Source organism: Aotus nancymaae, unplaced genomic scaffold (genome assembly GCF_030222135.1).
Source record: "Aotus nancymaae isolate 86718 unplaced genomic scaffold, 86718_ANA_hifiasm-v0.15.2.pri h1tg000022l_1, whole genome shotgun sequence".
In the NCBI taxonomy this organism is placed as follows: Eukaryota; Metazoa; Chordata; class Mammalia; order Primates; family Aotidae; genus Aotus; species Aotus nancymaae.
In genome coordinates, this window is record NW_026988435.1 from 2195549 (window position 1) to 2220374 (window position 24826).

Here is a 24826-nt window from a genome sequence, read left to right on the forward strand (position 1 = left end):
GAATAGTGTTTAGCTTTGCTGAGAAGCCATGTAAAGGGTAAGAACACAGATTCCAGAGCCAGATCTTGTAGACTCACAATCTGATTCTTCCATTTATTTGCAATATGCTGTCTCTTGCCTCACTTTATCATCTGTTATGGGGGTCAACAAACTCTTTATGTAAAAGGCATCAGACAGTATACATTTTAGGCTTTACAGGCCACATACAGTCTTTTTTTTTTTGAATTTTTTCTTTTTTTTGAAAATGGAGCTATAGAGCCACATACAGTCTTAACTTTTTTTTTTTTGAGACCAAGTCTCACTCTGTCACCCAGGCTGGAGTGTAGTGGCGCAATCTGGGCTCACTGCAACCTCCGCCTCTTGGGTTCAAGTGATCCTCATGCCTCAGTCTCCTGCGTAGCTGAGACCACAGGCACGTGCCACCATACCTGGCTATTTTTTGTATTTTTAGTAGAGATGAGATTTCACCATGTTGGCCAGGCTGGTCTTGAACTTCTATCCTCAAGTAATCCACCTGCTTTGGCCTCCCAAAGTGCTGGGATTACAGACGTGAGCAACCATGCCTGGCCTAACAACTCTTTAAAAGTGTAAAATAAATATTAATGGCAGTACAAAAATAGGTTAGCAGTTTACTGTCACCTAATCTATAAAATAGAGATAATATTTACCTCACAGGGTTCTTAAGACAATTAAATGAATACATGTAAAGTGCTTATAAAGTGTGGGCACACTGTAGAAGCTATAAGATGTTTATCATTAATACTATATTTCTAATCAAATTTTATTTTCAAAATATCTAGTATTCCTGGATGGCTTTTTTTTTTTTTTTTTTTGAGATGGAGTCTCGTTCTGTCACCCAGGCTGGAGTGCAGTGGTATGATCTAGGCTCACTGCAACCTCTGCCTCCCGGGTTCAAATGATTCTCCTGCCTCAGCCTCCTGAGTAACTGGGATTACAGGCATGCACCACCATGCCCAGCTAATTTTGTATTTTTAGTAGAGATAGGGTTTCTCTATGTTGGTCAGGCTGGTCTCGAACCCCTGACTTCAGGTGATCTGCCTGCCTCGGCCTCCCAAAGGTGCTGGGATTACAGGTGTGAGCTACTGCGCCTGGCTTCCTGGATGATTTTAGCGTTGCTTGGTGATTTAAAATTTGGAGACAGATTTTTATCTTTCTTAGTTTATTCTAAATTGCCAGAAAAGCAGTTTAACATAGTGTGCTGATGAAGCTTCTAAACGTGGCATTGAAATCAAGTGATTGGAATAAAGAGCCATAAAGGCTCTGAGGCAGGTGAAGCTGAGCAGGAGCATCCATGAGGAGAAAGATGAAGATGTAATAACTAAGTAACCTGAAACATTCAATTAAAACACAATAACCATTTCTTAATCATTATAGTATTTCTCTCTAGTCACAGACATATGCAAACCTATTTATCTAGGTGACCTTGAAATACCAGTCATTTACTTTTTTGAACAACGGGAATAATCAGAAAGCAAAAAATAAGTACAAACTTGGTTAAAATGCAATAGTATTTTAATGTACCAGAGTTCTAAGCAAGATGAGTTTGCCTTAAGTATTGCGACTGACTGAATGTTTGTGTTCTCCAAAAATTTCTATGCTGAAATTCTAACCCCCTACGTGATGATATTAGGTGGTGGGGTCTTTGGGAAGAGCAATGTGAAGATGTAATGGGATTAGTGCTCTTATCAAAGGACTCCAGAGAGTTCTCCAGCCCTCTTTTTGCCATGTGAGGATACACGAAGAAGATGGCAGTCTGCAACCAAGAGGGCTCTCACCAGAACCCAACCATGCTGGCAATCTGACCTCAGACTTCCAGCTCCAGGGCTGTAAGAAATAAATTTTTGTTGTTTATAAGCCACCCAGTCTATGGTACTTCGTTATGGCAACCTGAAATGACTAAGACAAGTATTATCAAGAGTAACTGCATGTATTTATGAAAATCACAACATGATATAAAAACTTATGAAGAAAAAATATCTTTAACAACCAGGAGACAATTTGTAATTTTGAGCAGAGAGCTTAGGAATGAAAAACAAACATAAAACCCAGACCTTTTGTGATTTATAAAGCACAGGCTGAATAGGGCCATATACAAATATTTAAATGCAACACACACAAGAGGGTAAGTTTCAAACATTTTACAAAGTGTTATATTCAAATACAGAGCTTAATGAATTAAACTCTGTAACACAGTGATGTCTAGATATGAAAGAAAACTGGCTTCAACTTTAATAAACTACATTTTAATTGTACAATATGCTAAGTACAGATGCAGTATCTCAGCTTATTCACACTTACATGGCATCCTGTGACTACATGTGGCCCAACTTACTTCTACATAATCTTTACACGAAAATGTGGGGTAGGGATGAATGTTTCTAGGCTAAAAACTAGATTTTGGAGATCATGAAAACAAAGAAGAAGGGTACTTCTCTTTCTTGTAAATATTTGCATAGGTATGAGCTACTGTATTTTGTGGAATACCAATTAACTTAGTGTCAAAATAGTTTTAAGGACTTTTATCAAAGTCATTTATGTCCAAAGTTTAAAATTTGAGTAGTGATAATAGCTTTAAAACAACAAAACAAAACCAACAATAAAACATCAACAACAAACAAAACAGAAAAAGCAGAGTAGTCTCTGACCTTCCTTCTACCATACCTGTCCTGGTTGCTCTCCCAAGTAAGAGCCTCTTCATCATTTAGTTGTTATTCTGGTAGACACATCTGTATTTCTAATATCTGTCATACTCTTGAATCATCTATCTTAAAACAGACTGCTTGGTACTGAATCCTAGTACCAGACTTACTAGCTTTGTGAACTTTGGCAAACTACATAACATTTCAAGGCCTCAGTTTACTTATCTATAAAATGGAAATAATAAAGCCTACCACATAGGCTTATTGTGAGGATTAAATGATGTAAAATTCTGTATGTGTAAAACCTGCTTATAATATAATGATCATATAGTAGTAACTATGATTACTTTTATTACTACCTAATCGTAAGTGAGTGAGGATTTGAATTCTCAATCAACTCTTTCTCCATCCTCCTAAAATAGTTGTAGCATATAAGTTTTTTAAAAAATTACATTCATTGTTTCCATCATTATGTCCTTTCTATATCTGCAACTTTAGATTAATGAGATTTTCATTTTGCATCCTCTAAAACAATTTACAAGAGAGATGGTAAGCTAGCTAAGATGCTGAGACTGGAATTTTCTGGATAACTTTCAATTTGCCAAATGCCAAATCACTGGTATTTCTGGACTATGAGAAACTGGAATATAAATCTGTTATTGTAGTTTTATGTGCTTTTATTAAAGTCTCTGTGAAACATGTAACATTACCGCATTTACTATAACATCTTTATTACTCACTCATCTTATTTTTGCCTTCTATTTTCACAGCTAAGGACATTTGAGATGGTATACATTGTATATTACAGTTCTTCTTTACATGCAATGTTTATCAGGATCAACATCATTGCTCTATAAGCTGTTTCTCCGTGATTAAAATGAAGGCTTCTATTTAGAGTTCACAATTAGAAGCAATCTCTGATTTGTGAGACATAATAATTTGTGTCCCTGAGATGTATCTAAAATTCTAAAGAACATTTATGTAGTAGTTTATGTTCATGAAAAAGTCTGGTAAGTCACAATTTATTTTAACAAAGTGCTATGGTAAATTGCAGGCATTTAAAAGGAAAAAACAAGTCAGTAATAATTATTGAACAGTCAAACATCAATTTACTTTATATCTCTTAATCTGAAGAGGCAATATTTTCATCCAGCCAATGAAATAAAAGTAGATACTATCCATGAAAAGGTTCTCAAATTATCCCTCATTAAATTTTAAGTTCTCTGAAGATAACGATATGTCTCATTTGCCTCGTATCATCACTGCCTAGGACCATGTCTGACTAGTTGGTATAGAGATGTTCAACATACACTGAATAAATACATCCAGCTTAACTTAGTCTCGGATCATTTGCAAATGCTTGACAGTAAGACACCCAATACCATACTAACACAGCATTATTCTTTTCAGCATAAACAAAGCACACTAGTTGGTACATTACATTTTACATTTTATTGACGGTGACACATAGTAAAAATCGAATGTATATTAATTACCCATGGTCCCTTATAAATGTTTAAGGTTATTTTTCACAAGCACAATTCATACTGCAAAGTCATAAACTAAATTTTTAAAAAAGACAATTAAAAAATAAAATACTTTAAACATATCATAAATCATGAAGGGATGAGATGGCTTGTAACTCTGACTTTTAAACATTCTACATACAATCAACTGTAGATCTTCACTAAGAAGTTGATAATTCTAGGGAGCCCTTTTGAGGGAAGATTTAGTTTTTAAATCATTAATGGCCAGATTAGCATACCTGAAGTCCTATGTTCGTAAAAAACTCAATCAGAGTCCATAAATGCAAGAAGAAAATTATATTCTTAGATGCATAAACATCTCTTACAAAATGTAAAGCATTCTGTTTGCCTTAGATAGATTCCTTGAATTGAATATTGCAAGGTTTCCAGCTATTATCTTTTCATGTCTTCACAGCCTGGATCTGATCTGACAACAAAAAACAAACAAAAATGATCAATCTTTATAGGGCAAAATCTATTTTCTAAAGTAATCTAAGACAAATCTATACAACATGTTGGAAGCTTATCTACACATTTGCTTTTGTCATTATTATTATTATTTTTTAGAGATAGGATCTTACTGTGTGGCCCAGGCTATACTGTAACTTCTGGGGTCAAGCGGTCCTCGCACCTTAACCTCTCTAGCAGCACTCTGCTTCATCTCCGTTCCTCTCTTTCAGGTGCAACTATTTGTAACTCCCTTTTATTTGAATACTTATAACACTTCTTCAAATATCAGTTCCTTCAATGTAATATGAGACATCAGCTCTCTCACACTCGCATGCCACTCCTAGGCAACCCTCATAATACTTCTAATACCCCCATTCTCCTAACATAGTAATGTAGTCATTGTCAATATGACGACTACGTAAATTCACAGCTAAGACAGGTGGCATACTCCGATTGCTTTTCCTTTCCTCTTCTACATTCTATCCCTCCTAGAGTTAATAATTCTTTCCCACTCCCATCCAACTCATCTGTTTAATTGTTGTATGTATTTAACACTAATTCAATTGCACTACTCCCATAGTTTAAACATTTATTACTATGAAATACATTACATAGTCTATCAATTTCACCTTCTTGAAGAACTCCTCCATAGAGTCTTATAAAACTCTTAAATCTACACTCACTTTTCTCTATGCCTGCCACAGTCATTCTGTTATAATATCTTCTTTCATTATCATTCGAGGGCCTCCATTAATATTCTGGGGATTCCTTCCCCTACTCTCTTGTGCTGGTTTTCCTGTCTCGTGATCCCTTATTTTTCTCTTCTTGATTTATATCCCTGTTTGTTTGTTTGATAATGCTGGTACCTAGATACTCCTGTTTGTAAAAAATATTCTTCTGAGTCTACCTTAGTAAAAAGCATAGAAAGTAAATTCTTGAGATGTTATATATCTTTCTAAAAAGTCCCTTTACTGTTAGTGAGAGCTGGGGAGGCGATGAAACTAAGTGTACTTGATCAATCCTCTTTCATTGGAATACTCCTGCATAGTTTGTAAGTCTAATATTAACATCTGAGAGCATTATTGACTTTTTCCATGCACGCAAAGCAATAAATTGAATATATTTGATTAGTAATATGGGAAGATTTCTTTTTAAAACTACCTAATTTGAAAGTTTCAGGGCAAGAAAACTTACAGTTCTGCAATAGCTTCTGTTTATTCTCTGACAGTTCCTAGTCTAATTAGGCATTCTTGTTTTTGGGTTGTTCTAGATACACAATTACTGAGACTGTTTTCAAAGACAATAGAATCATGCCATTAAGTGTCCATTTACTATTTCACCAAAAAGCTTTTAACCCTAAATTTAATTAAAAAAAATTTTTTGAGACAGTCTTGCTCTGTCACTCAGGCTGGAGTGCAGCAGCATGATCTTGGCTCACTGCAACCTCTACCTCCAGGGTTTCTACCTCAGTCTCACAAGTAGCTGGGACTACAGGTATGCACCACCATGCCTGACTAATTTGCTATAATTTTAGTAGAGATAGGGTTTCACTATGTTGGCCAGGCTGGTCTCGAACTCCTGTCCTCAAGTGATCTGTCCACCTTGGCCTCCCAAAATGCCAGGATGACTGGCATGAGACACTGCTCCTGGCCCCAACCTTAAACTTTTTAAATAATAAGATTAAATTAGCCCAAAATGAACCAAAGGCCTTCTTGTTTCTCATACTATGAAATTTCAGAATTCTGGAAGCAAAATGAGATATTCACAGATAGATTCACATAAATGTCTTCGGCTAACACAATCGTATCTCCTATATTTACTGCTACTTGTTTTTTAAAAATAGATTTTTATCTCTTTTCAAATCTAGAGAATGTTGGGAATATGACAATGTAAACTATTTGTTATTACACAGAAAATATAATCAAAGCAGCTGGGCATGGTGGCTCATACCTGTAATCCCAGCACTTTGGGAGGCCGAGGCGGGCAGATCACCTGAGGTCAGGAGCTTGAGACCAGCCTGCCCAACAAGGCAAAACCCTGTCTCTACTAAAAAATACAAAAAATTAGTTGGGCATGGTGGTGCGTGCCTGCAATCCCAGTTACTTGGGAGGCTGAGGCAGAAGAATCTCTTGAACCCGGGAGGCGGAAGTTGCAATGAGCTGAGATCACGCCACTGCACTCCAGCCTAGGTGACAAGAGTGAAACTCCATCTCAAAAAAAGAAAAAGGAAAGAACATGCAACCAAAGCATCTCCTATTTTAAACCAAATGATACACTTTTTAATCCTGTGGACTTAATTTTCTTCCTTTGTTAAATAGAGTGTTTAGGTAAAAGGGTAAATTTAACATTTGTGGGGTGCTTTCTTATGCAAGGTACTTTAACAGTATCTAATTTAATCTGTACAAAGTTTAACACATTTTATTTTTTAAATTTTACAGATTAAAAAAACTTCACAAGATAAGAGATCTTAGCTAATAGGTTAATTAGTAAGTAGTAGAGGCCAGTGCAGTGGCTCACAGCTGTAATCCCAGCACTTTGGGAGGCTGAGGCGGGCGGATCACGAGGTCAGAAGATCGAGACCATCCTGGCCAACATGGTGAAACTCCGTCTCTACTAAACACACACAAAAAATTAGCTGGGTGTGGTGGCGGGCACCTGTAGTCCCAGCTATTCGGGAGGCTGAGGCAGGAGAATCGCTTGAATCTGGGAGGTGGAGGTTGCAGTGAGCCGAGATTGGGCCACTGCACTCCAGCCCGGTGATGGAGACTCCATCTCAAAATAAAATAAAATAAAATAAAATAATAAAAGGTAGTAGAATAAATTTGCTGGACTCAAAAGCCCAAGCTTTTTTTTTTTCCTTTTCTTTTTTTTCACTATTAGTCAGTGCTTATATAAAATAGAGGTACTACTGCTTACCCTGCAGAAAATTGTAAAGGATACATAAAGTAATATGGGAAAACAAGCACACAAAAGTATTTCCAACAGTGTGCCCTCCTTATAAAGACTTAGGAGGTAAGACAGATAATGATGGATCAGAAAAGTCAAAGAAACAAAAATTAGGTATCAATTGGTACTGTGATGTTGGATTGCTACTGACACCTAGTGGCTTACTGCTAACAACAAAATAAAACCAGAAAAAAGGGATGGGGAACTACACGTTACAATCCTGAAGACTAGCAACCTATTTTCAGTAAATACTGTGCTCTGAATTACTTTATCATGAGTATCAGTAGAGTTTCCATCCATGCTATATCTTCATTGCTAGCAATGGTAAGTACTCTGTAAAATATGAAAGGAGGTTGAAAACATATTCTTGGTCTGTAATCCATCTGTTTCTGGTGGAAATCCATCCCACTGCCCTGAACACTTCTTTACTGCAGTCTAAGAAACTAAGTTGTTGGGTTCACAGAAAAATCCTGCTCGTTCTTCTGAGAATGAATGACTAGTGGTTCTCGATTAAGTTTCACTAATTGTAAAATATGACTTGAATGTTCCTTGCAGTTTAATGGTGTCATAACTACATAAATATAAAAAGACATGGACATACAATAGTCTGTCTAGTCAACTAAACCACCATATTTTACCAATGACACATACAAATATTTATGAAATGCACATTCAGTACTTTGAACCAAAGAAATACTATGATGTATGAGCAGTCAGGCTACTCTCAGATCTGCCATGGTATGTGCTATATCCCTGCTATTGTTTCCAACATGCAGAAGATTAAAAAAAAATCACACACAACTGGCATTAAAAAGTTTGTGTAGAAGAATCCATAACTATAAGACTATAGCTAGAATTTATAATATTCTGTTATTCATTCTTGTTCAGGGCAGACGCATTCCCAATTGAAATTATCTTTAGTTGTTACGCTCTGAACTAGAATTTCTGACTTGGTCATTAGGATCCTGCAATAAGAACCTATGAACTTGGTCTCATTCACATCTATCTACTGCTCTGTGTGCTTCAAGCCGTTCCTTTGGGTGAGAGACCATTAGGATAAATAATATATGCTAATTTATTCCCTAATATCATAAGCTTGTACCAATCTATAATTATTTTGATGAATAGCAAGCAGAACTGTAAATAAACAAAATACCAATAAAAGATCAGTATCTATAATACTAAATATGAGTATTACAGGTTATATTTACATGCTATGTATAAATGGAGCTATGTATGTAGTACGGCATGATCCTTAAAAGATACATGTCATTCAGACTTATTTTTAGTTATTGACAGTAGGGCCTAACATTTGTCCCAAAATTTTAAATGTGCTTCTATTACTCCATCTGACAGAAACGTGTTACTATGTTTAAATTATTTTCTATATGTGCCATATATATTGACTGTAAAAATTCAAACACTTTATGTAAATAAATCCTTTTGCAATATGCAACATAAGTAAATGGAACAAGGTATGGATACTTACTGTATTGTTTTTTCTGACAGCAGAAATAAATGGAAACAAGAGGAAAAAAGGCAATGATATAAAAATAAAATAAAAAAAGATGAAAATATGAATGAAAAGGAAACAAAGGCCGAACATACACAGTATTTTGTGATGTACCTTGAAGCCAGTATACACCTTCTTGCAATCCTTCTCCTTTTATGGCATCACTAGCGCTGAAATAAAATCCATAAGAAACATATCCGTCTCATTACATCATAAAACTATAAGAATAAAGGATTACAATTTTGCCATTTGGAGAATTAGTAAATTCTAGTAACATGTATCTGAGCAAAACTGGTTAAGCACTGAAATTGAATATAAACAATATAAAAATCTGAGTGCTCAGGAACAAGATACGTTTATAATTTATAAACAGATTTTGAAAAGCATATTGCTAAAAAATTATTTTATCCTAGGACTAATTCTTAGACTGACACTAACAAAACATATACTTCGAGTTGTTCTTCCAGTGGTAGAAAAGTTTTGTGTAGTCCACTATCCTGCTTTGCTCAGTTCCAGTGGTTCAATCGCCTTATTAGGAATGCTTGACTTGGGTTATAATACAGCTGTATGATGGCGTTGCTTTATTTGAAATGGAATTGGATATCTTTAGGTTAAAAAACCATTAATTACAGCTTTGGTAAGATGGTAGAGCAAAACAAAAACTCGGTAGATTTTCTTAGTAGTTGAGGGAGCTTGGCTAGGTCACTGAACTCTTCTGTCTTCAGTTTTAGCATCTGTAAAATGGGGCAATAGTACCACTAACCTTATATGGTAATTATGAGAATTAAATACTTGAGGTACGTATATAAAACACCTAAAACAGGGTGCTTCCATTGTCTTTACATTCTTGAGAGACTAAACTTAAATTCTTATTGTGAGATTTTATAATCATAATTAAGTAGATAAATGAATAAAATGCAGAGAATTTTTGAAGTATCAGATAATCTTTTTTAAAGATAGAGATAGTTTCTTATAACATACTATTGATCTAGTCATTTATTTTCAAAATATGATTGTATAATAGCAATTAATATATACAATTATATTTTCTGAATGATTAGGGTTCCTTTTAGGGTGCTGAAGTGTAAATTTAAAAAGTATAGGGAAGCACCAAAAAGAATTAACTTGATTCTAATCAAAATAAAAATTATCTCCAAGAAATTCCTTGTTAGACTAAGAATGTGGCTTATCACAGAATTGTTACAAAACACAAAGAAAGAAACAACATGAGATACACAATTATTCAAAGTAAATTACTAATTATCCACGGCAAGAGTAAAACATCAGTAACTGAAACACTTAAGAAAGATCAAGATATTAATTTTATCATATACCTATAGTTCCACACAATTAATACAACAAAACCTTTCCCCTCTGGTGTAGGTGTCATTACCCTACTAAAAACTTCATCTTTTCCTAACAAATGTCTGCATTCTATCTTTCCTCTCAAATAAATAAGAATAAAGCAAAAATCTTGGCCCTGTGTGATATGTCCCCTGGTGATTTCTTAGTGGCCTCATTTCCTACAATTTCCCCTTAGATTGCTCTGCTGTAGCCGACCTAGACTTCTTGCTGCTCCTGGAACATACCAGGTACATTCTCAACCAAGAAGAGCCTTTTTCTTGCTGGCCCCTCTATCTGGATAATTAATCCTCCAAACCATCATATGAATTGCTCCCTAACTTCAATTAGGTCTCAGTGAGGGAGGAACTCCCATTACTTTTTCTCTTATTATCACACTTTATTTTTCCTCATCCTCCCAGCTGATATTTTATACATTTATTTGCTTATTATTTGTCTCCTACACAAGATGGTAAACAAATGTACACACACACGTACACACATAAGTACACACACACACACACAAAATCACAATGCCGGGGACTGAGTCAAAGAACACATCTGAAGAGGATTAATACAATCAGACCCTGAAAATCAGAGCTGACTATATGTTTAGTACAATGGTCAAACATAAAACATAAAATTTTTCTTTAATTTATTGGACTATACTTCTCTATGATCTTCTCTTTATTGCTCAGTAAATTTACTTGTACCCAAGGTAGGAGATATATAATATTTTACCTATGATTCACTGAGCATTACCTTTATATTTAAAACAGAAAAAGAAGGACAAACATATTTTCAATTTTATACATGTTTTTAAAAACATTGCCAAAAATAAAGAACAAACCAAATAAATGAGAAACTAATTTGAACCTAGTGAGGAGAGGTCAAATTTGAATTACTGATTAAGTCACAAATACACACGTTTAAAAGAAATACTTGGCAATCTTCTATAAGTTACTCAGAAAATCTAGCAACTGGCTATATAACTGACATTCTACATCCTTATAAGCATCAGGATATTACTTTTTTCTCACAGAGAAACACTGAGATGTCATCATTGAATAAATAAATCTGTTAAAAAATAATGGTTAATTATTTAAAGTAGAAAAGAGGGTTGTTTACTAGTTAGATCCATGTTTTTAAACATGCACTTTCTATCACACAATCACAATACGTAATACAACACAAAATTTAGAAGTAATCAATTTAGGTATTATTTAGAGAAATAATAAAGGTTCTATCTCAAGATGTTTCTTTATCCAAAATCGCACCTGTCTTTACTTACTAAATACCACAGAACCTCAAATTCCAACTCAAGAATCATTTATTAGAAACTGACTTTTCCTCTGATCCTAGAGTAAGGAAGGTTTTACTTGGGATATGCAGGGTTTTGCTCCTGGAAAAGAAGTGCTGGAGGCTTTGAATACTGCAAAGTTTCAAGGGCTTTCCTAAGTCTCTACTATGACTCTTTCAGCACCAAAGCTAGTTCCTAAAGTTGCTTTCTGAACTCTATTACCTCCTTTCTTCATATTCTACTTCACCTTACAGCAGCAGTGGATCTCTCTGCTTCTGTGTCCAACCTTTCCCCACAGATAATCTTCTTAAAAAAAGGGGGAAACTCTGGCATGGAAAGGACCTCTTACAGCAGAGAGAGGTAGGTGGGTGGGTAGAAGGGAGTTTAATATGGTAGTGGTAGGCACTAAAATACTATCTAATATATAATCTGTTTATCCTTATTAGAATATTTTGTTAGAAAGGCACACTGGAGTTAAATAAGAAACTGTTTTCCAAATAAGCAATGCATAATAATTTCCACACTAATTAGAGTTTAACCTTATTAGGATGTCTAAATAAAATCAAAATTTCCATTTCCATTTATTAATTTTAACAAATATATATTCTGTACCTATTACACACCAGGTGCTATGACTACTGTAGGGGTTATTAAAGTGAAGAAAACTGATAAAACCGCAGACGTCAGGGAGCTAACACATCTGTGTAGGCAGACAGACTACAACCCCCCCCAAAAAAACAAAAAAAGCAGTCACATGGTAATTGTGACTCTAGCAGGCCAGGAAAATTATTTTGGAAAATGATTCAAAGGAGGAGGACACAAGTGCACATACCCTGAGAGGGGAGTGTGCTTGGCTGACTTCATGCGCAGAAGGAAATCAGTGTAGTTGAAGTCAGTCAGTCAGTGAGCTTCTAAGTTATTCCATTATAAGAGCTGTTTATATTTGCCATCCCCACAACATTTGAAATTTTCAACAGTAATATATTTGTAAAAACCTACAACGCCACAATTCTATAAAACAAAATCCTTAGCTTATATCCCACAATGTTTGATCACTGAAAAATGAGGTCAGAAGAAACAACTCTGAAGTTTGTATTTTTTCAGAAAGATACAATGAAAAGTAAATATATAACTTTACCAAATATGCCAGGGTTTATCCTTGATGTTCTCTAAACACAGCAATTGAGACACTTTTACAGATGTCAGTGCATCTCTAAGATCCATTTTATTTGCAAAGAATAAGATTGGAATTCGACGGTGTTTAATATCTGAAAGAGAAAATAAGACTATCATCACATTTCCAGATTTTTAGGTCACTTCGTAGTAAATCCTTAGTACTGAAATCCATGAAATTGTTTTTCAATCATTCTTTTTCCATATCACACGTATAGAAATATTTAAAGACACATACTGTCATACTGTTAGGCATGTATTTGAGCAATAAGAAACATTTAAAAATACTTCTTCCTAAGACCATCTGTCCTCTGGTTAGGAGCTTTAACCAAAGATGGGTGAGGTCGGATTCGGGGGCTTAATAAGCATTACAGAGCAGCAGTACCTAAAAAAAAAAGGGTTAAATATTTTGTTGGTCTCTTTTCAAATTGTGAACAGAAAAGAGGCAAACTTCAAGTAGAAGCAGAAGGAAGAGAAACTGGAACCTTATTTATGTTTTTAGTCATAATAAAATAAGTAACAAGCTAGATTTTTTAACAAGATGTTTTTACCTTGTCATGATTTTGGAAACATTTTTCATTTTTTTGAATAGATAATACATTTAAATAGTTCAACATTCAGAAGATACAAAATGGTATACAGTAAAAGAATCTCCTTCCTAATTTTGTCCTAGGACAACTGTCTCTGTAGAAAAGGCAACCCATAACATTAGTGTCTTGGCATCTTTGTAGAAATATTTTATGTATTTGCTATAAACATAACTATTATATATGATTTTCATACCAATAGCAGGCCAACCTCATTACTTTATACTTTTATCTTTTCACTTATTTACATATCTTAGATCTGATCCCATATCAGTATGTACAGAGCAACTTCTTAATTATTTTAACAGTTCCGGAATATTTCTCCTTTTAGTATATGTACCATTAATTTATTTAACCAGAACCCAACTGAGGCATCTGTTACCAATCTTTACAACCATGAGCAATCCTGCAATGAATAAATGTGTACATAGGTAATTTTGTATACCAGCCAGTATGTCCTTAGGATAAATTTGAGAAGTGGAATTGCTGGGTCAAAGGACATATAAATTGCTATTTTGATAAGACAGTGATTACCAAACTGCTTTCTCTTAAAAATTATGTCAATTTACACTTAAACAACCACGCATAAGAATGAGTGTTTCCACTCCCCTAGGCAAAAGAGTGCTATGAAACTTTTTGATATTTTCCATATCATAGATGATAGAAAGGCCAAGAATCTTTCCACATAGTCAAAAGATGTTTAAATTTACTCTTTTGTTGACTTATCTTGTTATGTCCTTTCCGCATTTTCTATTAACCTTTTATATTCTTATTGCTTTTTAGGAACATATGTAGAATAGAAATAGCCCTGTAGCTATGATATGAGTTGCAAATATTTTCTCTTGCCTATCATTGTCTTTATCTGTTCACAGTACATTTTGCTATTCAAAGATTTTTTTATGGCCTTCAATTTTTTTTTTTTTTTTTTTTTTTTTTTAAATGAGATGGAGTCTTGCTCTGTTGCCAGGCTGGAGTGCAGTGGCACAATCTCGGCTCACTGCAACCTCCGCTTCCTGTGTTCAAACGATTCTCCTGCCTCAGTCTCCCGAGCAGCTGGGACCACAGGCATGAGCCACCACACTCAGCTAATTCTGTGTATTTTTTAGTAGAGACGGGGTTCCACCATGTTAGCCAGGATGGTCTCGATCTCCTGACCTCTTGATCCACCTGCCTTAGCCTCCCAAAGTGCTGGGATTACAGGCGTGAGCTACCACACCTGGCCTATGGCTTTCAATTTTTAAAAAAACGTTCATATACACTTCAGCTGAGAAATCCATGCCTTGGAAATCTATCATAAAATAAAAGAAGTAGTACATTAAGATCCACAGACAAGGTTTCAGTTGAGGAAACCAGGGTTCTCATTGTTTGAAGCATATTTTGGAGGTACTATTTCATTTTACTGGTCAACATTCTAATACTTTTTAGGGAAAAAACTGGAAAGATTAATACAAAAGGAAGACATAATCAAAAATGCATTCTCAATCTAGATATAAGACTGCTTTCCTGTTTTTTTTGTTTGTTTGTTTGTTTTGAGACAGAGTCACACTTTGTTGCCCAGGCTGGAGTACAGTGGTGCTATCTCGGCTTACTACAACCTCCACTTCCTAGGTTCAGGCAATTCTCCTGCTTCAGCTTTCGGAGCAGCTCACGCCTGGCTAATTTTTATATTTTTGGTAGAGGCAGGGTTTCACCATGTTGGCCAGGTTGGTCTTGAACTCCTGACCTCAAGTGATCCACCCGCCTGTAATCATCCCAAAGTGCTAGGATTACAGGTGTGAGCCACTGCGTCTGGCCAAGACTGCTAGGTTTTAAACATGAAAAAGTCACATAAAAGGTACAGGCTGGATAAAATTTTTTTTTGAAAAATTTGAACAAGCTTGAGGTCATCTTTAAAAAATACCAGAGATATTGTGATTAAGCAGTAAAATTTATTAGAAAGCCCCACACTATTTCCATTCCATTTCTAAAAAGTCCACAGTTCTCTTAAACCCACCATCCTTTTCTGAAAGTCCTAGAACAAGCACTATTTCAATTGTTTTGACACGAGGAAGGCTAGAAATGCAGAGTTTTACAATACTTACTGGAGCACTGTTTGTAGTGGGGGTTTGGGGGAGGAAAGTATTCATCAACAGGTGAGTGATTAAATAAACTTTGGTACATTCATGGTAAACCATATTAGGCATCATTGAAAAGAATAATTACATATAATTTGATTTGGAAGGATATCTATCATTAAGTATTAATTGAGAATAGAAACACGTGGAAGAGTGTAAAGAATAAGATTCAATTTTGGTAAATAACAATGACAGTTGCCACATCCCTCAACCCTACAGATATTTTTGGTGTCTCTCTCTCTCTCTCTCTCTCTCTCTATCTCTGTCTCTCTATGTATATGTGTGTATATGTGTGTGTGTGTGTGTGTGTATGACATATCTAAAAGTATGAAAGAAAAAATACCTAAACACTTGTATCTTGAAGGAGATGGGGATCTGGCATTTGGAGATTAACATAAAAAAGATTTGTTTTAAAGGAGTTCCCACAATAAATATGTAAGAAATGCTGTGATTAAACATACACAAACTCAGATATACATAGAGAAATGCATGAAAAGATAAAAAAATAATTTTAATGGTTGCCGAAATATACAGATTTTTATTTTATTTTTCTGTCTTATTTTGTTTTGCTATTGGCACAAATTATTTACGTAATCAGTAAAAAAGAGCATTTTAATTTTTGAGGAAATAAATGTAAGAGACCCCAAAAACATTGCAAAATGCTCTTCATTTACATTATAATGCAAAATTTACAAAATACAGTGATATACATAAAATATTATAAATTCTGTATCATGTATATGTTTTAAAATCAAAAATTTTAAATAAAAGATAATTACATAGTGTAAGCGATACCCAGTTAACAAAACATTACACATAAATGAACCCCAAAGCACAGACACAGCCTGAAAGACACACACATACCTGGATGATTCAGAAGAGTATCGAGTTCTTCTTTGGCCACAACCATTCTTAATCTATCACTACTATCAATGACAAAAATAATAGCTTGACCTTCTCTGTGTAATGTAAAGAAAAAGAAAAATTAAGACTATACTTACAAATTTTTCCATGTTTATTATGTGCATTTCTTAACCTAAGTATTATCTCTTTACGTCCTATGTGCATTTATCATTAGAGGTTTTGGTGTTATTTCTTATTAGTTTACGTGACTGATAAATATATAAACCATTAGTCATATTTCATGTAAAATTCCTTTTCATTCAGATAAAATTAATGACTTGCTTTCATAATTTTAAAAATTATGAGCAATTTTTTATTAAAATATCAGAATATGAGAAAATGAATTAAAATACCATAGCCCTATTACACAGATATAATCAGTATTAATATTTTGGTATAAATGTATACTTTGTGTATATTACGTGTGAATAAACTATATATGTATTTAAAATGGAATCCTGTTTCATACCTTGCTTTTGCAATATATAGTAAATTTCCTTCATTTTTTTTTTTACTACCATGGTTTTACTATTTTTATACGAAACACTAAAGCACTACATCAATGTTTCTCAAATTTTTTTTACCATAAGCCATAGTGAGAAATATATTTTGCATTAAGATACAGTAGACACACAAGTGTATGTATATATATATATACTTTAAAAAAATTTTTTTCTAAAATGTTTTAATTACATTTAGTAAAAACATACAAAAATTTATACCAACTAATCAATAATCCACTTACAAATATTATTAAACAATATTTTATTTTCAACCATTTCTATTTAATTAGAGAAAATAGTAAGTTACTTTAAAAAATATACTAAAATATACTATGCCCTGCCCCATCCCCCCCACACACACAGAGTCACTTTTCCTTTTTGACAAGAGGACAGAAAGCCATCAGAAGGACAGGTCTGCAGAGGGGCAGTCTTCATGAACCAATGATGGTTTGCTGATAATGGAAGCAGCTAGTAAAACAAGGATAAAAGTAACCTACCCAGGGTAACCACATTTTACGGATCTACAACTTGAAGATGTGGTTTATGATCACCTGCAGCCTCATCTTCTACTATTTCTCTGTCCTTCTCAGGTTTTTATTCCAAGTTTCTATTTTCAGATTCTTGAAAGTCTCATATGATTTCCTGCCTCTGCACCTTTGCAACTGCTGTTTTCTCTTGCTAGAATCCCCAGAATTGGTATCAGTTTTGCAAGCAAAATTTGTAATAATAGCTTTCTCTGGCTGGCATAGTTTATAATAGATTATTTAATTTGTTTTTTGTTTTTTTTTTGGTACTCCACATTTTCTACCCCTAATTTTTTTTTTTTGTATGTGCTACCTTTACAATCAGAATACAGATTTTATTTTATTTATTTTTGAAACAGGGCCTCACTCTGTCACCCAGGCTGGAATGCAATGGCCCAATTATAGCTCACTGCAGCCTCAATCTCCTAGGTTGAAGTGATCCTCCTGCCTCAGCCTCCTGAGTAGGTGGGACTACAGGCATGCCACCATGCCTGCCTAATTTAAAAAAAAAATTTGGGCTGGGCGCAGTGGCTCATGCCTGTAATTCCAGCACCTTGGGAGGCCAAGGCGGGTGAATCACGAGGTCAAGAGATCGAGATCATCCTGGCCAACCTGGCCAACATAGTGAAACCCCATCTCTACTAAAACAAATACAAAAATTAGCTGGATATGGTGGTGGGCACCTGTAATCCCAGCTACTTGGGAGGCTGAGGCAGGAGAATTGCTTGAACCCAGGAGGCGGGGGTTGCAGTGAGCTGAGATTGTGTCACTGCACTCCAGTCTGGGCAACAGAGTGAGACTTCATCGCAAAAAAAAAAAAATTGAACACAGACAAGATCTCGTTATGTTGTGCAGGCTGGTCTCCCAACTCCTGAGCTTAAGCAATCCTCCCACCTCAGCCTCCCCAAATGCTAGGATTACAGGTGTGAGCCACCACACCCGGCCCAGATTTTATTTGTTTGCTTATACACATCATCTATATTTTCATGTGGTTTGACAGACTGGCAGAAGAAAAAGCTTGCTTGAAAAGTCCATTTTGACTTAACCTCATTGTGGCAAATTGAATTAAATATGAAGCTCAGATCTTAAAAGTTCAGCATGTACATAGCTGTTCACTGTGTTTTATTTAGGTTTTTCTTTTAGTTAGCCTTTATGCTAAGCATCCTTTATTTCAGCATTTCCCCACATAGCACCTTTCTGAGAATTACTTGCTTAACAAAAATTAACTGCCTGCTCCTTATGCTCTTTTTATATTTCCTTTTTTTACTAGTAAATTTTAAATTCTGGCATACATGTGCACAGCGTGCAAGTTTGTTACATAGGTATACACGTGCCATGGTGGTTTGCTGCACCCGTCAACCCCTGTGCTACATTAGGAACATTTTTACACTGTTGGTGGGACTGTAAATTAGTTCAATCATGGTGGAAGATGGTGTGGTGATTCCTCAAGGATCTAGAACTAGAAATACGCAGCAATCCCATTACTGGGTATATACCCAAAGGATTATAAATCATTCTACTTTAAAGACACATACACATGTATGTTTATTGCATCACTGTTCATGATAGCAAAGACTCAGAGCCAACCTAAATGCCCATCAATGATAGACTAGATAAAGAAAATGTGGCACATCTACATCATGGAATACTATGCAGCCATAAAAAAGGATAGTTCATATCCTCTGCAGGGACACAGATGAAGCTGGAGACCATCATTCTCAGCAAACTAACACAGGAACAGAAAACCAAACACAACATGCTCTTACTCTTAAGTGGGAATTGAACAATAAGAACATATGGACACATGGAGGGGAACATCGCATACTGGGGCCTTTTGGAAGGTGGGGGGCTAAAGGAGGGATAGCATTAGGAGAAATGTAGATATATATTAAGTGAAAGTCTGAAAAAATACTTAAATAGCTTTTATTTTATTCTATTTGATTTTTTAAAAGCTGATAGCCAGTGACTGAACTAGTTTAAGGATTCACTGATGGAGCATACCAGCACTTGAACAATTATGAATTATTCCTCTACACCATCTTCTTTTAATGATTCTAGAGGATTGCACTGCCTGAATGCGTCATCAAATATTGTGTGACACAACTGTTGCTGGACTTTTAGGTTCTTTCCAATTTTCATCATTATGAAAAACTTTAGGGCAAATATTCTCCTAGAGATACCTCTATTTTAAAAGTTCTTGATGCTTTAAGATTTATTTTTAGGAATAACAATTCTAGGACTACATACATAATTTAAAAAGTTTTGGAAAAACATTTGCAAACTGTCCTCCAGAAATGCTATATCAATTTACATGACTCAGTACTTTTGCCACTCCTTTGCCAGCGCTGGCTATTACTGTTCTTTTCAATATTTGCCATTCTAACAGCATTTTATCTTCATGTAGGTCATTAATTGTCTGTGAAGTTCAATATCTTTTCATATATTTATTGGATATCTGTGCTTTTTTTGCAAATCACTTATTCTAGTTATAAATTAAGATTTTAAACTTCAATGTGATTAATAAATGAATATAAAAATAAAACTTTTGGCCGGGCGCAGTGGCTCAAGCCTGTAATCCCAGCACTTTGGGAGGCCGAGGCGGGTGAATCACGAGGTCAAGAGATTGAGACCATCCTGGTCAACATGGTGAAACCTCGTCTCTACTAATACAAAAAATTAGCTGGGCATGGTGGCGCGTGCCTGTAATCCCAGCTACTCAGGAGGCTGAGGCAGGAGAATTGCCTGAACCCAGGAGGCGGAGGTTGCGGTGAGCTGAGATCGCGCCATGGCACTCCAGCCTGGGTAACAAGAGCGAAACTCTGTCTCAAAAATAAATAAATAAATAAATAAAAAATAAAACTTTTTATATATCATTTTCTTTTATCATTAAAAAAGGATAATGCAGATTATCACAGACATATATTACCAGTATATATAGAAATCAGAACAATCAGAAATATCTATCAAGATCTATAAAAATGTTCTATCACTGAGCCAGTGATTTTATTTCTGAAATTCACTGTAAGGAATCATGACCTGGGGCTAAGATTTACACAACAAGATTTTGACTGAAGGACTGTTTACTGTCTCCATATGTAAGCCTGGAACCAGAAAGTCTGAAGTCCTGCCTTCCTTGGCTATCATCTCCCACCAGCTGCCTGCATTCGCCATTGTCCCTAATCACTCAGTGGAGCTTCCCTGGACAAGCCTCTCACCCCACCTGCCATCTTAACTGTTCTTATGATAAATGTGAATACCTCTCACCTCACTTGCCATCTTAACTGTTCTTATAATAATGTGAATACCTCTCACCTCATCCTGCCATCTTAACTGTTCTTATGATAAATGTGAATACCTCTCACCCCACCTGCCATCTTAACTGTTCTTATGATAAATGTGAATACCTCTCACCCATCCTGCGATCTTAACTGTTCTTATGATAATGTGAATACCTCTCACCTCACCTGCCATCTTAACTGTTCTTATGATAATGTGAATACCTCTCACCCCACCTGCCATCTTAACTGTTCTTATGATGTGAATGCTCCTTGCCCCAACCTGCCATCTTGAACTTGAACTCCCGACCTCAGATGATCCACCCGCTTTGGCCTCCAAAGTGCCTGGATTACAGGCGTGAGCCACTATGCCCAGCCTCCTGTCATCTTAACTGCTCTTCTGCCTTACCTAACCCGCCACTGTAACTGAACTTATGGTCATGTATACTCCTTGCCCCTATCCCCACCATGGTAACTGATCTTACTCTGCAACACCCCTGTCTCCCAAAATTACCCCAACCTATAAAACCAATTCCCACCCTTACTCCCTTCACCTGTCCTTTCTCGGATTTGGCCCCCTTGCACCCAAATGAGAAGTAAAACGGCCTTGTTGCCCACACAAAGCCTGTTTGGAAGATCTCTTTATTAAATGCAGTTAACATTCGGTACTACTGGACGTGAATAACATTTACAATTTTCAAAAACTGAGATAGCCTTCATGTCCTAGAGTACAGAAATGGTTAATGAAATTTTGGCAAAGCTGTGTGAAAAAGTATTAGGCAGCCGTTAGTTATATTCATTGCATGGTTTTCTTGATTCACCCATACCACAGAATGTTAACTGAAAAAAGCAAGATACAAAATTATACATGGTACATAATTTAGATGGTTCCTTTTCCCTTAGTTACATAAAGTATATATTAAATATTTCAAAAAAGAAGAAACATACCAAAAAGATTGACAAGGGTGAATTTATGAATAGTGAGATTTATCGGAAACATGTTTTCAATATTCTCTTCTATATTCTCCAAATTTAAAAAATGTGCACTCCTTATATTTTTGCATGCTATTACCTTTTTATACTGTAAAAATAATATGCAAAAATTATATAATATTTAACATTATAGAATCATATAGATTAGAAAGTAAACGTCTCTTCACCATAGAGGATGTGAAAAAAAAAAAAAAGTAAACTTCTCTTATAATCCCACTGTTTCAAAAATGAATGCTACTAATGATTTGGTGCATATTCCACTAACACCTTTCTTCTTTCTATATATACCAAGCACATACTTATAGTAAAGACAAATATTTACAGTAACATTTTTACATAATTGGTATAAAAATGTTATAAATAATACTAACATATATCCTTCTACGTATATTTTTGCCAACAAGTCCAGGTCATAGAATACTTTTCTAAAAGTAAAAATGCTTGCTGGAGGTTATGAACATTTTTCATTTTAACGGGTATCAATAAGTTACCCTGAAAAAGATATTACATTCTCACAGGAGTGGCTCATTTTGACAAGAGTACACTTTACTAATCTTTGTAACCTTTTTCACTCTAATAGATCAAAATGTACTTTTTTTTTCACAGTTAGAAAAATATGGAAATAGGGAAAGTAAATTTACTTTTATTGTTGATTTTTCAATAGTAATCACATTCTCCATTCGATCTACAATGTAACCACACTATTCTAGAATTCATAAATTTCTTCCAAAAACAGCATATAGAAAAAAGGAGTTAAAATCAAATAAAAACAAAGTTCACTTTCCTACTATTTTCTCTCTCTACATATTTTTGTAATAAAAATTAAAGTATTTTTAAAGTACCTAAAGTAAACACATATTTTAAAAGGAATTATTTATTAACTAATTGGAGGAGGAATTTAAAAAATCCTGTATTGACAACTCAGGTTTCCTAAACAAATGAACACATAAAATGCATCTCCCCAGGCCGGGCGCGGTGGCTCAAGCCTGTAATCCCAGCACTTTGGGAGGCCGAGGCGGGTGGATCACGAGGTCAAGAGATCGAGACCATCCCGGTCAACATGGTGAAACCCCGTCTCTACTAATACAAAAAAAATTAGCTGGGCATGGTGGTGCGTGCCTGTAATCCCAGCTACTCAGGAGGCTGAGGCAGGAGAATTGTCTGAACCCAGGAGGCGGAGGTTGCGGTGAGCCGAGATCGCGCCATTGCACTCCAGCCTGGGTAACAAGAGCGAAACTCCGTCTCAAAAAAAAAAAAAAAAAAATGCATCTCCCCAAGGAATTTAATGCAGAATACCACAAACATGCCACTTTTTCTTTTCCAAATTGACCCTGAAGCACTCTCTTTTTTTCTCTCTCTCAGAAGTCTTCTGTTATCTACGATTTAAATAGGCCTTCAATTTATTGAAGGACTCATTGAAAAAAGAATTTGAATAAATCTCCTCTGGTTTATATCCCAAAAATATATACCTTATAATGTTTGTTCTCACATTATCAGGAAAGACTTAATGAAAATCTAAATCTTATCTGGTAAATATCACATACCATTTCAAGGCAGAAGTTCATAATAACAAAAGAGAATTTAGTTAAGAGATACCGTTTTAAAGTTTCAGACTCTAAAAGTGAGTTACATTGCTCTTAATGGAGTCTTAACAAAATTAGAAGTCCTAACAATGTTAATAAATTTATACCACATGCAAATCTCCAGAAGGTATAACACATTTAGGTCCTAGTAACTTGACAGCTATTCGTCTGAAATATAGTCATCCCTTGGTTTTGGTGGGGGACTGGTTCCAGGATCCCCTTCAAATACCAAAATCTGCAGAGGCTCAAGTCTCTTATATAAAATGGCTTGGCATTTGCATATAACCTATGCAAATTCTTCCATATTCTTTAAGTCACCCTAGATTACTTATAATACCTAATACAATGCCCACACATGATCTCATTCATGTGCTTTCAATATTGTAGCTAGTGGATGGTAATTTAAGTTTTGCTTTTTGGAACTTTATGGCATGTTTCCCCCTAAATGTTTTTGATCTACAGTTGTTTGAATCCAGGTATGCAGCACCCAAGGATATGAAGGATTAACTGCAATTAGTGAGCACCTGACTTGCATATGCTGACAAATAACTTGTTTCAAATTATTCATAGAACAGTGGATCAACTGTTAGGCAACACTGTTATTTTTCACTAAATTTAGCGAATGATATTTACTGGCTTATACGCTGAACATCATACTAGGCCTTGAGAAAACAATATGAGTAGGCCGGGCACGGTGGATCACCTGTGGTCAGGAGTTCAAGACCAGCCTGGCCATAAGGGTGAAACCCCATCTTTAAAAAAAAAAAAAACATAAAACAACAACAACAACAACAAAAAACAACAACAAAAAAACAATATGAGTAAGAAATAATCCCTTCCCTTGAGAAGTTCACACTTCCACTAGGGAGGCAGCTATGGCACATATGATTACAGAGATGGAAATGGACAAAGTGCCATGAGAACGATGCAGACAAAATAACAGGGCAGAAAAGTGAAACTTCAGTGGAGATGACTTTTGAGCTGATTTTTAAAGCAGGAATATGTTAACCTTAAACTGAAGTGAAGTAGGATAGAATAGGGCATTCAAAATAGAGCGAGGCCACAGTCATGAAGGACCTGAAGCATTTGACAAATAATGGTGAGTCTGATTACATATTTTTGAGATTAGGAAATGTTCATAAATTATATGGAAAAAAAAAAGCCAAACAACTTAGCCATATAATTCTTTGGATTTCTAGTCATTATTATTAGTAAAATAAAACCATCTAGTTAAGCAACATTCACAGATGTACTTACTTATAATAGTGTTCCCAGAGATTTCTGTACCTTCCTTGACCTGACATGTCAAACACCGTAAATGATAAACTACAAAAAGAAGCGAAGCGTGACTACATTATAAACTAAAATCATAACTTTTACTTAAAGTTTTAAATTATTTACAATCAAAGAAATTAGCCTTCAAGTGTAATATTCA

At 35.2% G+C, this 24826-nt stretch overlaps 1 protein-coding gene across 2 annotated transcripts in view; it reads right to left on the reverse strand.

Moving 5' to 3' along the window:
• Window positions 1–4093: 4093 nt before the first annotated feature.
• Window positions 4094–24826, reverse strand: part of ARL6 (ADP ribosylation factor like GTPase 6) — a 39718-nt gene continuing 18985 nt past the window's right edge. For both annotated transcript variants that reach the window (XM_012474158.2, XM_064380004.1), the window contains 5 exons: window positions 24649–24717; window positions 16475–16569; window positions 12875–13004; window positions 9210–9265; window positions 4094–4613 (listed from right to left, as the gene is read on the reverse strand). In XM_012474158.2, the coding sequence (XP_012329581.1) occupies window positions 4588–4613; window positions 9210–9265; window positions 12875–13004; window positions 16475–16569; window positions 24649–24717 (376 nt within the window). In that variant the 3' untranslated portion in view covers window positions 4094–4587. The remainder of the gene's footprint in view (window positions 4614–9209; window positions 9266–12874; window positions 13005–16474; window positions 16570–24648; window positions 24718–24826) is intronic.